Source organism: Brassica napus, unplaced genomic scaffold, assembly GCF_020379485.1.
Source record: "Brassica napus cultivar Da-Ae unplaced genomic scaffold, Da-Ae ScsIHWf_1459;HRSCAF=2050, whole genome shotgun sequence".
Classification (NCBI taxonomy): Eukaryota; Viridiplantae; Streptophyta; class Magnoliopsida; order Brassicales; family Brassicaceae; genus Brassica; species Brassica napus.
Window position 1 is genome coordinate 192,921 of NW_026014872.1, and position 15,287 is coordinate 208,207.

A 15,287-nucleotide genomic window follows, 5' to 3' on the forward strand; every position below is an offset into this window, starting at 1 on the left:
GGCGGGATTCGGGAGTAAACTACTGCATGCGCTTGACTATAGTCTTTCCATGCTCACAGCTAGCATCAGTTCCTTTGCGTTCTTTAAGTGCTCACCTGCGTGGTTTTCTTGTTTTGATTTCAACGAAGATCTCTCATCTAGCACATGTGTTAGTCTTGCATGCCTCCTCCATTGTCATTTATCGGGTTTGTCTTCGGCAAATATTTTCTAAATGGTATTTTCCTTGTCGTCAAGTTTTTCTTGTGGTATAAGAAGAGTTTGGACCTACGAACTATATTGTTGTTGCTTGTTTCTCCAATTAAATTATAAATTGTAGTCCTTAATAATGGGTTAGGTTAGATTCTTTGATTTTGGGGCCTTGTTTTAGTCTCTAGGATCCGAAATGCTTTTTAAGCAATCCAGATATCAAGTTTCTTTGTAATCAAACTAATGGACCACCACTTCCGTTCACTCGGCCTCGGCCTGTAGTTCCCATCTCATGCGACATGTCGTGTGTTAATTTTTCGGAGACTCGAAATTCATGTGTTACTGACCATGCAATCATCACATGACCTTTTTCTGTGCTTTGATTTCACTCGCACGATATAACGATATCGGGAATCACTTCTAGTTAAGTCATCAATCATTTTACTAGACCAGTTCAAGCACACTTAATTTTAGAATTTTAAATGAGTGTGTGCCCGAAAAATAAATTCACGCCAAATCAATTTTTTAAGTCTTTCCACTTATACCAGGAATCGCGATGTCACACAAACCTTCGCTAGTTAATGATATTTGTATTCATAGCCAAAAAAAAAAAAAGTAAACAAAATGCATAGAGAGGAAGGAACTTAAACAATCACAAAAAAAAAGCGAAAAACAACCGAGAAAAATAAAAAAATATGCTCTGTTTTTTTTTTTTTTTACTTTTGTTCACACCACACAAAACCATCACTTGATATTTTTGTTCAACTTTGAATATTCGCAACGACCAAAAGAAAATTGAGAAAAAAAAAGGATGTGTTTCTTGGAGTAGAAGAAACAAATATCATTCAATGTGAAGGAAAAAGAATGAAAACCAGACGATTAAAGAAAAGAAAAGAAAAGAAAAGGGAGCAGCTTTAGGGGCCACGAGCTGGAGCAAAGCAAAAGCAGCCGCCAGGAATTTGATCTTCAGGTATCATACCGCCGCCTTTACTGGTATCAATTCCTTCAAGCATCTTCACCACTTCCTCCATCTCTGGTCGTCTCTGCGGATTCCCATCCCAACATTTCTTCATTATATTCGCCAATACCGTCGGGCAGCATCTCGGAATCTCCGGTCTCATATTCTGTTAGAAAACAAGTTTCAGAATTTTGTTCTACGAAAACGTACGGCATTTTAAGGGTTGTCATAGGTCAAAACTCACATGTAAGACAACAGCTGAAGAAACATCGACAAAGCTAAGATCAGGATAAGGCATTTCACAGCAGTAGATTTCCCATAAACATATTCCAAAGCTGTAAACATCACACCTTCTGTTGTATGGCTTGCCATCTATAACCTACGAAGAAACTCTAATTTTATATGATTCCTGTTTTAGAAACAAACAAAGAGACCGTAGAGAAACTGTTACCTCAGGAGCCATGTATCCAAGAGTACCCGTTTCTCCAGTCATGTCCTTTGGATTCAGAGCTTCCACTCTCGCTACTCCAAAATCTGCTATTTTCAGATTACTTTGAACATCCAAAAGCATATTCTCTGTTTTCACATCACGGTGCACAATCTTCTCTGAGTGCAGATAGCTTAGCCTGCAACAAGCAACACATACTGCGGTTTTGCTTTTTCAGTCTTCATCACAAAAGTCTATATTATAAGTAGTTGTGTTAGAAAATTCATTGATTTACCCTCGAGAGAGGTCGAGAGCGAGTTTGATAACAACTTTAAACGCGAGTTTCTTGCGTCTATTACGGATCAAGTACTGTTTCAACGTTCCACCAGAAACATATTCCACAACCACACAACAAGCTTGTTGAGGTAACGAGTTTTCTGAATCAGCTGTTGGTATTTTCAGATTCGTTGTTCCCATTGATGCTCCAACAAACTGTTACATTCACAGATGAAAATATATCCGATCCATACACTTTACTCACTTATGTGACCTAACAAACTTATTTTAACTGACCTTAGTGACATTTGGGTGGTTTAGTTTGTGCCAAACAGTGACCTCTTGACGAAATAAAGTCCGATTTGTTTTGCTTTCTTGACCATCATCTTCCCAATCAAGCACCTTCACTGTCATTACTCAATGAAGGACCAAACAAAGTCATAATCTATCATAAAACCTACTTGACGTTTTTTTTTTTTTTAAATTTACCTGCAACAGCTTCACCATCATAGATGCCTTTATAGACCGTCCCAAAAGTACCACGAGCAATAACATTCCTTGTTTCCAACTTAGCCAAATTAATCTCCCACTCTTCCTCCTTAGCTTTATGAGTTATCTCAAGGTTCCTCGACCAAACCCTACTCAGATGTTTCTCAAGCTGTTTATCTAAACTCTTCAAATCGATCTTGTCTGCTCGAAAGATCCTGTCTTTCTTCCCAACACCTCCTTCTTCTTCTTCTCCTGATCTCTTCTCCATGTCTTGAATTCAAATCAAAGACTCCAACACAGACCACACAACTTTCAGAAAACAAAAATTCTAACTCAAAGCTTATCTTTTCATCATTATCATCACAAAATCAAGTTTTTCTTCGGAGTAATATATAGCCAATTAAATGAAACTAGGCGGGAGTTATATAAAACAATCTTTTGATAGGAAGGTTAAACAAATGCGACCAAAATGATGAAAAAAGTCTAGACTTTTAATCAGAAAATACTTTCAACAAACTAAAGATCATGCATATGCTCTCAAACTCATTTTTTTTTGTGAACCAACAAAAAAATTCTCCAAAAGAAAATTTGAACCCTACAATACGAAAAAGTAAACCCTAAGAACACGTTTGCTTACTATACGTATGATCTATCTAATCTAACACAATAATGATCAGGGGATATTGATACTAAGACTCATCAATAAAGAAAACAAATCCAGAAGTCAACTGAATCATGCAGTAGGACATGCGGAAAACAAAGAACCAGAGACATGCAATAAGATTGTTGAAAAATTCTCAAAATCGAATTTTAATGATGGCTTCCGAATTGTTTCTCAAAAATATCCTCTTATTTTTGGTGTGTGGATGAAAAAAACAGAGAATATCTCAAAGAGAGAATCAAAGAAGAGAACAAACAAAAGAAGGCTTAGGAAACGTTGGAAGAGAGATGGAGAGTAAAAGACGGAATGAGAAGCTGTTTCTTTCATGCAGATTTTGTGGAGACGTTTTTATTTGTTTCTATCTCAAATTTATATATCAACAAACAACGCAGATATTTCATCAAATATACGTATCCATTGTTTTGTTTTAGATTATTATTTTTCATTTTTCCATATTTATTTTTACATTATTTTTTATAACAGTTCCAAAAATTAATTGACAATGTATATTTTACTATGTTGTGGTCGGGGTTCGAGAATACTGCAGGTAGGTAGAGCCGTTTGTTATGGTCATCTGCTGTAGAGAGCGCTGGTCCATCGAAGATGTCATACATATAGAACCGTCCGTCGATCCAAGTGTTTCGGAGGAGAGCGTCATGTTAAATCATTATTCGTGGACCTGTTCATCAATATCATCATATGTAATAAAGTTAGAAATTATACGATAATATAAATCCAATGTTATAAAATGATTTTCTTATTAAATAGTTGACCAATATCGAAAGTTTTCATAATATAATATGTGAGCACAGCAAAAGCTAGAGATGATTATGGCTCTGAACAGGGATGTGTTTTTTTAATACATATATGTTGAATTAAAGTTAAATTATAATAAAAGTCATAACTCAATGTAATTCAGAATTAAAATTATTTGATAGAAACGGTAGATTTATGTTAGGAGTGAGCTTGATGTAAAAAACCGAGTTACTATATTTTTCAAAATTATTATTTATTAATATTTTTGATGTATAAGTTGCAGTTACATCTTATATATTAAAATATAAGTCATGACTTCTTTCATGTGTGGTTTTTTTTTTAATTTGGACAATCACTTAGAAATCTTATTAAATGTATTTTATTAAGACTAATAATACATAGAATCTTTAAAATACTTTAATCATAATATCTTTTGATATCTTTTCATTTTAAATATAAATATATTTATTTTAAAATTCTAACAAATCTGTTTTAAAATATTTTTACAAGATCTTCATTTTCGAAATTATATTTAAATATTTTCACTAATTTCAAAATTAGTTTGAAATATTATTATATAATAAAAAATTCAGTAATCATTTATAAAAAGAAAAATAAAAAAATTCGGTGATATTTTATATATTATATAATCATAATCAATCATATTAAAAGAAAATCTAATACGTTGGTAAAATGGGTTAACATTAGCAAACTATATAATACATGTATAAAAATTAACATGTATTTCTTTAAAGATTATAATATAAAATCTTTGTAACTACTTTAATCATAATATATTTTCATTTTAAATATAATATATATTTATATATTATATTTTCAAAATTCTAATAAATCCTGTGTAAACATATTTTAACAATAATTTAATGTATTTTAAGTTATCGTTTGTAAAATGAAAAATAAATAAATTATATCCTATTTTATCTACTTTATAGTCATGATCATGTTAAAATACAATTATTATACTTAAATATGATAAAATTATATTCAATTGATAAATTTATAAATTTTATATTCATAAATATAAATTATTTATTTTAAAAATATAATATGATGATAGAACGGCTTAAATTTAGCAAACTATATAATACATGTCTAAAAATTAACATATCTTAGACTTTTGTAAATACAATAATATATTATCTAAAATGAATAAGCATAAAAATATTAGTAAAAATAAATACATCTTTGAAACACGGGTCAGAATTTAGCATAAATTAAATACAAAATAATTTTCAAATATGTTTTCTCATAAATATATTAATTTGCTTAATAACTAAATACAAATACAATAAGATAAATATATAATAATAAGTAAAAATACATACGGTTTTAAAAATTGACTAATTATAACATGTAAATTATAAAATTATTTAATTTGAAATAGTTATATAAAAATTTAAGTATATGATTAACGTTAAAAATATATACCACTAATGTTTAAAAACAATAATTTATGTATAGAAAAGTGAAAACAAACATCTGCGCGATTGCGCAGGTCAAAATCTAGTATTATTTAAAACTAGACTAGACTTTGATCCGCGCATCCGCGCATGTGTTATTTTAATTTGTAATGTTAACATTTATAAAAATGTTCGGTTAGTAGATGTTTATATATGTTTATTTATTTTTGACCTTTTGATTTTTGTTTTCTTATTCAGTAATATAGATAACTTATTTTTTCTATTGGATAATTTATATATTGTATTTGCTTATAACTTTTCTAAATTAGTATTGTTTTTAAGCTAATTTTATTATGGTTTGTATTGAACGTATTATTTTTGCAAATGTTTTTTGGCCGAATCACGTGGTCTACAAGATTATTTTTAAAATTTTAATAATATATTTTACCGCAAAGTGAGAATTATGCATATATATATATACATATATATAACTGAAAAAGAGAAAGCATAATTAAACATATATAATAACAAGTAAATTAAGACATATATTAAACAGATTGAAACATAACTTAAAATAATAAAACAGAAATATGGGCGGTTAGACCAGCCACTTAAACACAAAGCATAATACTAAAACGAGAAAAAGAAACAAGAAAATATGATTGAAACTTTATTTATTAAGAACTTACTTAAAAAGAGATTGTAGCAATGTTCTCGATTAGGAGGACATGAGAGAATGAAACAGAGGATATGAATGAAAGAGTAGGAGAATGAGAGAATGAAAACTTGGTTTACAACTGAAGCAAAGATTCCTTTATATAGGAGTTTACACGGGTGAAATTATGCATCAAATAAAAATCAAAATCAAAATCAAAATAAAAGTGGCATGTATGCATAATTCCACTAGCAAAAGCTTGCTCCATTAAGCTTCATAATTGTTTGATGTCTGCTGGAAGTGGAACTTGGTCTCATGGCTACAGGAGATATCACTTATTTGATGTTTTGAATTTTTATCGGGTATTGCGACAAGAGATAGTGGAAAATATTCATAACAATGTAACCGTATCTGACAGGGTTGCAACAAAGATACGTTTTAGATTTTGAGGAGATTTGCATTTCTTGGGGAGAGAGATTTAAACTCCACTGTTACCAAAAAATTCTTCATTGATATCTGGCACTTGGGACCCTGAATCACTCTCTGAAGTACGAGAGATATGATCTCACATTGACGGTAGAAATTGTACGGAGATAGCCTTAATTTCTTCTTCAGATTTTGCACCTGACAACATTGCTAACATTTTTGATTTTTGAGCCAAGAAGTTGTCTCTGGTGTTTGGTTAAGTGTTTGGATTTTTTAGTTTTATTCTTTTATCCAGGTAAGAATATTTGACGGATAAAGGTTTGAGGGAATTTTGTATTTATCCCACCATTTGACTCTGATTTTTCTTCGGATAACAGAAATTGGATCAGAAGTAAATTCAAGGGTCCATGAAAATACCCAAGGAAAGTGAAATTTTGAATGGAAGAGGGCTAGTGGGGGAAATTTATTTTCTTTTTCAGACGGAATGAAATTTGTCATGAAGATTTGGAATGATTTTGGATATTGAGTTTAAATATTTCTGTGACAAAACCAAAGTAGTTCCACCATGGTATGAACCAATAGGAAGATTTGGATAAGTTACAGGTAGTGTCAAATAAGATCAACCATGTGTGTTTGTGTTTAGGAGATTGGATCAAAAAAGAATTGTAGCATGCTTGGCAATAATCCCAATATTTTAAGATCTTCTGGAAAATTTAGATTCTCGTTAAGATCATATTCCCAATCACATGGCGCAATGATTTTATGGATTTTGAAGATGGAATAAGCAGCATCCGTGTGGTTTTCGTTTAGATAAAAATGTTTGAAGGACACTGAATTTTTCATTTTCAAAATGCTTTGAAAGAATAACACAGTTTTATATGTATTATGTGGTTTAAAGAAATTGTTTTTGCCAAAATATTTTCCGATTGTTAGAAACGGATCATTGTTTACAAAAAATCCCTTTTCAATATTTATAATATTTTGGTATGTGTGTTTTTCAAAATACTCCGATGGAGCGGTTTGGGAAATCTCCTTCAAAATAATTTGTGAATTATTTAAAGGTTTTGAAACCATTTTTGAGGTCTGGTTTTCTCTTGAAATCATTTTTGAACGGACCTCGTTATATTTTGAAATAGATCGAGAAGGAAGGTTTTTGGAAGATTCTCCTGACTCTTGCTTTGAAAAACTAAGTTTTGAAAGCTTTTTGCAACTGCAACATTTGATTCATGATAGCTTTTGGAGATTGGAGAGATTTGAGGTTTTTGGTATTTCTTCCTTTTTAGCACTCTTTTTTTTGTTACTGAGATCCATGGTTCTGTTTTTGGGTGAGTATTTGTAGGTTCGGGTTTTTTCTGATATTAGTTCCAGGGAAATTTTATTGCCTTTGTCAATCATCTTCTTAACTATTAGCTATTCTATTAATATTAAGACAGAAATCCAAAACATAAATGAGATCTCCAAGGAACCTTTGTAATTGAGTTTTATCAATAATTTTGTCTGGAAATTTATTTGCAAATTCTAAAGATCTTTCAATAGGGGTTATCATACCTTGTGATATGTAGTGACCTAAAACTTTGATCTTAGTTTGAAATAGAGACATTTTTTGTTTTGGAAACAACAAGACCATTTTTTCTTGCAACGTAATAAAATATTTTGAGATTTTTGAAAGGTTCATCAATAGAATGTGAAAATAGTAGTATATCATAAATGTAAACAATGCAAAATTTAGAATAATTAGAGAATATATCATTCATGATTCTTTGAAACTCAGAAGGTGCATTTTTTAAACCAAATGGCATTACATTCCATTGGTACTTACCAAAAGGGACTGTAAATGCTATTTTATAACGATTATTTCCAGATATCTGAATTTGCCAAAATCCTGATTTTAGATCGAAATTTGAGAATATGGGGGCTGAGTAAAGTCTTTGAAGTAAATACTTTTATTTGGTACTAGGTCCTTGTCCGCGCTACGCGCGGATAGTATTTTGTTTTTTTTCTTCATATTTTTGTACTATTATGTCAATTGTTTAGTTTTATAAAATGTTATGTTTTTATTGTAAATTTGGAATTAAAAATCTAGTTTTTCCTTACTGTAAAGTAAGTTAATTTTTTTGAATCTTACCACAATACATTATACATAAAGAGAATATAGTTGGTCTTTATATTCTTATTTGGTGTAATATTGAAAATTTTGATGGTTTTTTTAAATTATATATATTAGGATTGATTTTCGTGACTATATTCTATAATTGTCTAAAAAAATTGTTTGTCCTATATAGACATCCACATAAATATGGACTTCTGATAAATTTGTTCATTGAGATATTTAGTTTCACTTTTAACTTTATTCTCTTTTTTGACATCCTCATGCTAGCTTGTGGGGCTAGCCAACTTGGTGCAAAAGGGTTTACAAAAGCTGATTGAGATGCGCGTGATCGGACACCTTTTGCTAGGCTATTCATACGTAATTTTAAAGCTCTAGGAATATAAGCAATAGAAAGTTCAGAAAATTCTTTAGATACAGCATGTATTTCGTTGAGCTCCGAGTCCAACACAGGCCAATCTTTCTCCTTTTGAATAAGCATAACCAGTTGTTCACAGTCGATTGAAAGACCATCTCTCTGTGTCTAAACTTCAGTATCACTTGCATTGCCCATAGCAAACCTTCAGCTTCCGCTTACAGTGGTGATTTGGTGCGTGTATATCGGTCCTTACTCCAAACAGCATTGGAAAGTCACCATCCATTAACACAAAGTCAAGTCAAGATATGTCTCTTTCATTTATCCAGGATGTCTAGCAGGAGCGTTTCTTTGCGAAAGAACAGTTGTGTCTGTTACCTCAACTCCCATGTCAATCTCCATAATCTTGTCTACACGTTGAGTTATCCTCCAACACTATGCTTCAATTTTATTCGCTAATGGGAAAAACATAATTCCTACGACACTATTAATGATTGTTTTTTTTGTTAGACCGATACGGCAAACTTATGTTTTATTTAACAAAACTCTTATTTTAATTTTGTATTAAAGAATCAATTATATTTTATATTATCCATAATTTTAGTAAATTTACTTATTTGTCATGTTTTTATTAGGTTTTCGCTAAATCATTGATTTATTATTTATTTTTAGCTAAGTCACTAATTTATTAATTTAAAAATACCCTTAATTAATATTATATATATATATATATTAAAATGAATTTTTTATTAGTAATATTAAATTTCTATTTTATATTAAAATTTAGTTAGTTTTTCTTATTTGTCATATTTTATTAGGTTTTAGACTTTTAGATAGGTTATTGATTTATTATTAATTTCTAACTGATTCGCTAATGTGTTAATTAAAAGAATACCCTTAATGAATTTTATATATAATTAAAAACGAATTTTATTTTAATCATATAAAATTTATATGTTATATTAATATTAAATAAATGATTTTAAAATAATATAATAAAATTATCAAAAAAATTTAAAATAAGATAATTCTTATTTATATTTTATAGCTATCTGAAAACAATAATTTTATTATAAAAGTTAAAAAGATACAAAAAATTATAATTAAATATTATTCAAGAAAAAAATATTTATATAAAGATATTTTCTAAACTATTTCTAAGATATGAGTGTTTTAAAAAATTTAACACGGGATGTTTAGAACACGGGATTATGCTTATGAGAGAGTGGCTCGGGAATGGGCTTCGAGATGGGTCGTCATGAGAGAAAGGTAAATGGGGGAGACGGCGATTAGGTTATTCAGAGGATGAGAAAGCTGTGTGCGCTTTGGCTTGAGTCTCAACAATACGTAGATTGATGGGATTAATGGGCTGGGCTGGGTGAAAGTGAATTATCTGAGTTTGGCTTCACTTCGGCTGATGGCGCAAAACAAAAATACGGAGTCGGAGAATGAGTTAGCGCACAGGAAGCCCGATCGTGATTTTAATTTGAAGCCTAATCTGGCAGTGACGTGGCAATTTGATTGGCCCTGATTATTTTGAGCATGTGGCTAGCTTTAGGAAGCTTAAAAATAGTCCCTTTTATATAGTGGTATTGGATATCTAATCGACTTTTAAAGCAGTGTTTAAAGGTTTGTAATTAATTACTAATCTTGGGGTTCTTCTTTCAATTTCAGAATTTTTATTTACATAAAAAGCAGCACGAGACCTAGGGGATCTTGATTTTGAAATTAATCATTTTTCTAGAAGATCTGAATTTTTTTTTCTACAATGTTTTTCTAAATCTGAGTTCATTTGAATTGGACGAGCTTTTGTGGGAATCTCATTTTCAAGAAAATTTTCATCATAAGGTAAATCAACAATATGTTGTTTTCGATTTCAAAAAGCAGTTGGTAAATCCGAATAAATTTCTTTCTCAAATAGTTTATTTAAGTTTGAATTTTTTTCCTTTATATATTTTGAATTTAAGGTTTCTAAGGTCTTTTGAAGTAAAACTTCTGATTTTAAATGTTCTAGGTGGAAGGTTTTACTATGAATTAAAGAGTTTAGAAAGTTTTCTTGTATATAACAAGCTTTTATTAAGTTTAGACTTCGCTTTTTTGGTGTTTCGAGGAATTTAAAAGATAATTTTATATTTTGATTTTATAGGAAATTTCATCATCCATAACCTTATATGGTGTGATAAAATTAATAAATGGAGTTCCTAAGATAACATTTTGATATATATCATCTGTGAGAACAAAAACAGTATAATGAGGATATTTTCTTTTAATATTGAAGCTTCTACTTTAGATGTTATACGAAGTTTAGAGTTATTTGCAGCAGATAGCTTTTCTTTAGTTTCTAGATGAATTTTTTTTGGAACAAGCCCAGACTTGATGCAATTAAGATTTGGACCAGTGTCGAACAAAGCCATTGTATCAATTTTGTAATTTTCAGAAAAAAATAAATGCTAACTCTAATTTTATATTTTTGAGAAGTTATTTTTCGTAGAACGAAAAGGAAATCATTAGGGGCCATATCTAGACATTGAATTTGTTCTTTGAGATTTTCATTTTTATTATTTAAGCAATCATTTTCTTGTTCTTCCGACCTAGAATCATGACGATCTTTGATAGAAGATATAATCGATTAAAAATATTCAGAATTTTGTTTTTGTTTTCCTTTGAGGATTTTTAGATCATTTTTTACTTCTTTGATTTCAATCCTAAGATCTTGTATTGTTTTTTTCGAGGTGTCTTTCTTTCTTTTGTTGAGAATGGTGGTGAGATCATAAGAGGATTTGGAGGAACTTGGACCATGGGATTTTGGGGAATTATCTATGTTTTTAACATCTTTTTCATTTAAGAGGAAATGATTTTCTCAAGTAATTTCTGTTTTAGGCTTGGATCAGAAATGGAATTTAATATTTCAAGTTGTAATTCTTGATCTTTAGTGAGGACATAGATATTCTTTTCATTTAACTCTGAACTAGATGATGAACTATTTAGTTCATCAACCTGGAGGGCTTTTTCAGAAGCCATAGATGGGTCAGAGTCATATGATGGAGAAGAATCATCTAGTAGAAGATTAGATATTTTAATTGAAATTTCTTCTCCGAGGTTTAGTTCCCGGATTTTGCGATTCAAAGGAAATTTTTTTGAAGTGTGACCTTTCTTATTGCATTTGAAGCATGTAAGTTTTTTATAGAAAGTTTTTTTTGGCTGGAGTTTCCTTTGAAGGAAATTTATTTTGGGGCTTTTTCCATGAATTCTCACGACTTCTATAACTCTTATAGTTTCTAGAATGTTTTCTAGACTTATTTTAGAATACTGGTGTTTCTTGCAATCTCCTACACAAGATTTACTACCATGATTGGGGTCTATTTCAAATTGTTTACAGAGTGATCATAATTCTAATTTCTTTCTTTTGAGTTCCCATTTAAGATGTTTCTAGAGTTTCGGGTCTTGGCATATCCTAAAACTTTCTTGTTGACAATACTGATCAACTCACCATAAGTGAAATCATCATAATCTATTATTTGGGTTCCCATGGAATCTCTAATTTTTTTTCTAACTTTGTCTCCTAAGAGAGTAGGAAGGCCCACTAGGAATTTTTCTTTCCAAAAAGGTTGGTTAGACTCCTGACGAAGTAAGACTCTAGTAAGAAATGTATTTTTGTACCATTGGAAATCACTTAGTTTTTTGCATTTAAGATTTGAAAGGAGTTCAACATTTTTATCTCTAAGGACCGAGGGATCTCCTATAAAATGCAATGTTATGGCTATGACTAAAGTAGCAACAGCATCTTGTTGAGAATTTTTGAGATAATCTAGGATTGGCACATTATCTTCATCCATTTTAATTGAATCGAGGATTTCTGTTCGTTGCTGATTGGTTAGGAAATTATCCCACCATCCTTTAAGCTGTCCCGAAAAACCAGCTATGAGGAGTTCAGCTATGGTTTTATCCTCATTTCCTATTTGGGTTCTATAGACGTTTGCAGCCATTGTCATTTTTTGGAGGAAAGATAAAATATTATATTCAGATATACCATCAATATTCCAGTCATAGAATGATGATGAGTTAAACCTAGATTGTTCTATTGGTTGGATTTGTCCCTAGATCAGGGGCTGATATTAATTGACGATCTTGATGGTTTTGCGAATCAAGACAGTTTATTTTTGGGACATAATTTTGATCAGAGCATTCACTAATGTCTGAATCATTGGCTAGAGGGTTTATTTGGATTTTGGAAGTACGAGTGTCGAGGATATCAGAAATATGTGGCATGCTACTATATCCTATTTAGCTTTCCTTAATTGACTTTGGAGAGCACGAATGAATTCTAAGTTTGTGTCTTGGTAAGTTTTGATACTTGAATTGAAAATTTGGAAAGGTTTAAACATGGGACTTTTGTTTTTCTTTTCAGAAGGAGACTCCATCGGAATGGGGTTTTGATTTTGGATTGATTTCTCAATCCTATCTAGTTGCTTGCTTATTGTACCAAGATTAGTGTTTGAAAAATTGTTTTGAACAATGATATTTTTTACATTATCGTTATCATCTTCTTGAGGTCGTTTAAAAGGAATTTCTTCAATTGGGGTTCCTAACCAATCTAGTTTTATCCCTTGGGAAGGAGGATGGTTGGAGAGAATAATTTTACCATTAGCAAGTGTTTCCCATTCAGGAGTTTTATTGCGACTGGTAATTGGATTCACTGTTTTACAAAAAGGGAAATTTATATTGATCTTAGAAGTATAATCTTCAAACCAACTAAAAAATAATTTTTTACCTTATGTTGCTTGAAGATAATTGTAAAATTCATTCTGAATATTATTTCTTTCTTTTAAAAAGTTCTGGAAGAACCAAAACCTTTTTGACTATTATTTTCAGAGTAAAAATCATCTCTTAAAAACTCTTTGTCAATTGAAAATTATTTTTCTAAAACATTTAATTCATTTAACATGTTAAATAGTTTACAAGAGTTGAAGAGTTATATATATATAGGAGTTTAAAAGAGTTATATATATAACATAACAAGAAATGAGCCCGTTGCAACGCAACGGGTTTTTGTTTGATGTTTTAATTTAATAAAAACCATAAAATAATAAATCATTATAGTATTGTGATTGTTTTTTGCATATATTGTTTGAGATTTATTTTATAATTAAAACCTATTTTCACACATAAGTTCAAGTTAATATTTTTGTATTTTATTATCATGGTGCATAGATGAGTTGTTATAAATTTTATACTCAAGATTAGAGAAAATACAATACATAAACATTTAAACTGAACACAATCCGAAATAAGAAATGAAAGTTAAATACACCAATCAAATCAATGACAACATTATACATGAATTTAATGTTTTTATTAAATAAGTCTTTAAATTTTTTTTTTGCTAGGACTTTTTTAAAAAGGAAAACATTATATTTTATAAATCTCCTTTTTATTTACAATTAAAAATTACTTATTTTAAAAACTTTGATTAAGATTTTAGAAAACGTAAATTATTGTCATATTACCTATTACAATTATCTTCTCTTTAGAATTTCATAAAACAAATATTGCTATCAAATAATTATTTATCGTTATTAATAAATATTTTTAAATTGTATTTTTACAATTCATATCAATACTAATTTTACACTTCTTTTGTTAATTAAATAATTTTTACTATCATGTTCAAAATCAAACACTCTCATAAAAATAATATCAAATAAAATTTTACAATTCTCTTTTGGTTAGGACTTAAAAATGTTACACAAATTTTTTTGTGTATAAAAAAGGAAAACAATTATCAAATATTCTTTTACAGTTTTGTAGGATATTAGAAAAAGAAATTAATATTACGTAAAATTTTACTATTATATTTTGTCTAGGATATAAAAAAATAAATTTTCTATCAAATAACTATTTCCAGTTAATATTACCTATTTTTAAAAGTTTCAATTTTCAAATCTTTTTTTTCAACATCATTAATATTTTTACAATTTTACTTGTTAATTGAATATTTGTTACTATCATGTTTATCATTAAATTGTTGAAGTAAAATTACTATTAAATAAAATTTTACAATTCTCTCTAGTCACGACTTAAAAAGAAAAAGAAAAATTTTTAATTGGTTAAGATTAAGAAATTTTTTTTTTAAAAAAAAATCTCTTTTATTTAAGATTTTAGGAAAAGAAGAAGTTATTTTCAGATAATGGAAGTTTTTATTGACACTAACTTTTTAATTGACACATATCACAATCATACATATCAGGTAAAATATTTGAAGTTAATTTTGGTTTATATTTTTTAACACAAAATTATTAAAAAGTAAAGTTAGTTAATTATAAGAAAAATAATATTAATTTATGTTTTTAATTTATTTACGCTTTTAAAAAGAAAATTAATTATTTTATTTCTTTTAGATTTTTAAACAACTATTTTATTTTTAATTGAAAAATCTGTTTAATTATTTATATATTTTTTCTTCTACATACAAATACATATTTAACATATTTACACATACTCATGTACGACAATACCATCAAAATTAAAAGTTATGCTAGCATCATAAGTTGTAGTAAAGATAATAAAAAG

General features: G+C 29.2%; 1 protein-coding gene across 2 annotated transcripts; it reads right to left on the reverse strand.

The window, feature by feature from the left end:
• Nucleotides 1–870: 870 nt before the first annotated feature.
• LOC106410695 (serine/threonine-protein kinase STY13) lies at nt 871–3,420 on the reverse strand. Of its 2 annotated transcripts, none has more exons than XM_013851294.3 (6): nt 2,337–3,382; nt 2,145–2,254; nt 1,867–2,063; nt 1,596–1,770; nt 1,389–1,523; nt 871–1,310 (listed from the first exon to the last, which is right to left on the reverse strand). In XM_013851294.3, exons 1-6 carry the CDS (start codon nt 2,602–2,604, stop codon nt 1,101–1,103), a joined length of 1,095 nt encoding a protein of 364 aa, XP_013706748.2. In that variant the 5' UTR covers nt 2,605–3,382; the 3' UTR covers nt 871–1,100. The 2 variants fall into 2 exon arrangements, with proteins under 2 accessions (XP_013706748.2, XP_022575106.2); XM_022719385.2 differs by having other exon boundaries at nt 1,089–1,310; nt 1,389–1,516; nt 2,337–3,420.
• Nucleotides 3,421–15,287: the final 11,867 nt, after the last annotated feature.

Excerpts from the sequence above, each read along its gene's own strand:
- LOC106410695 (XM_013851294.3), bottom strand. The coding sequence starts at position 2,604 with ATGGAGAAGAGATCAGGAGAAGAAGAAGAAGGAGGTGTTGGGAAGAAA. Across the intron at positions 2,255-2,336 it reads TGATGGTGAAGCTGTTGCAG|TGAAGGTGCTTGATTGGGAA; the intron begins GTAAATTTAAAA and ends GAGTAATGACAG. Across the intron at positions 1,524-1,595 it reads TTGGATACATGGCTCCTGAG|GTTATAGATGGCAAGCCATA; the intron begins GTAACAGTTTCT and ends GTTTCTTCGTAG.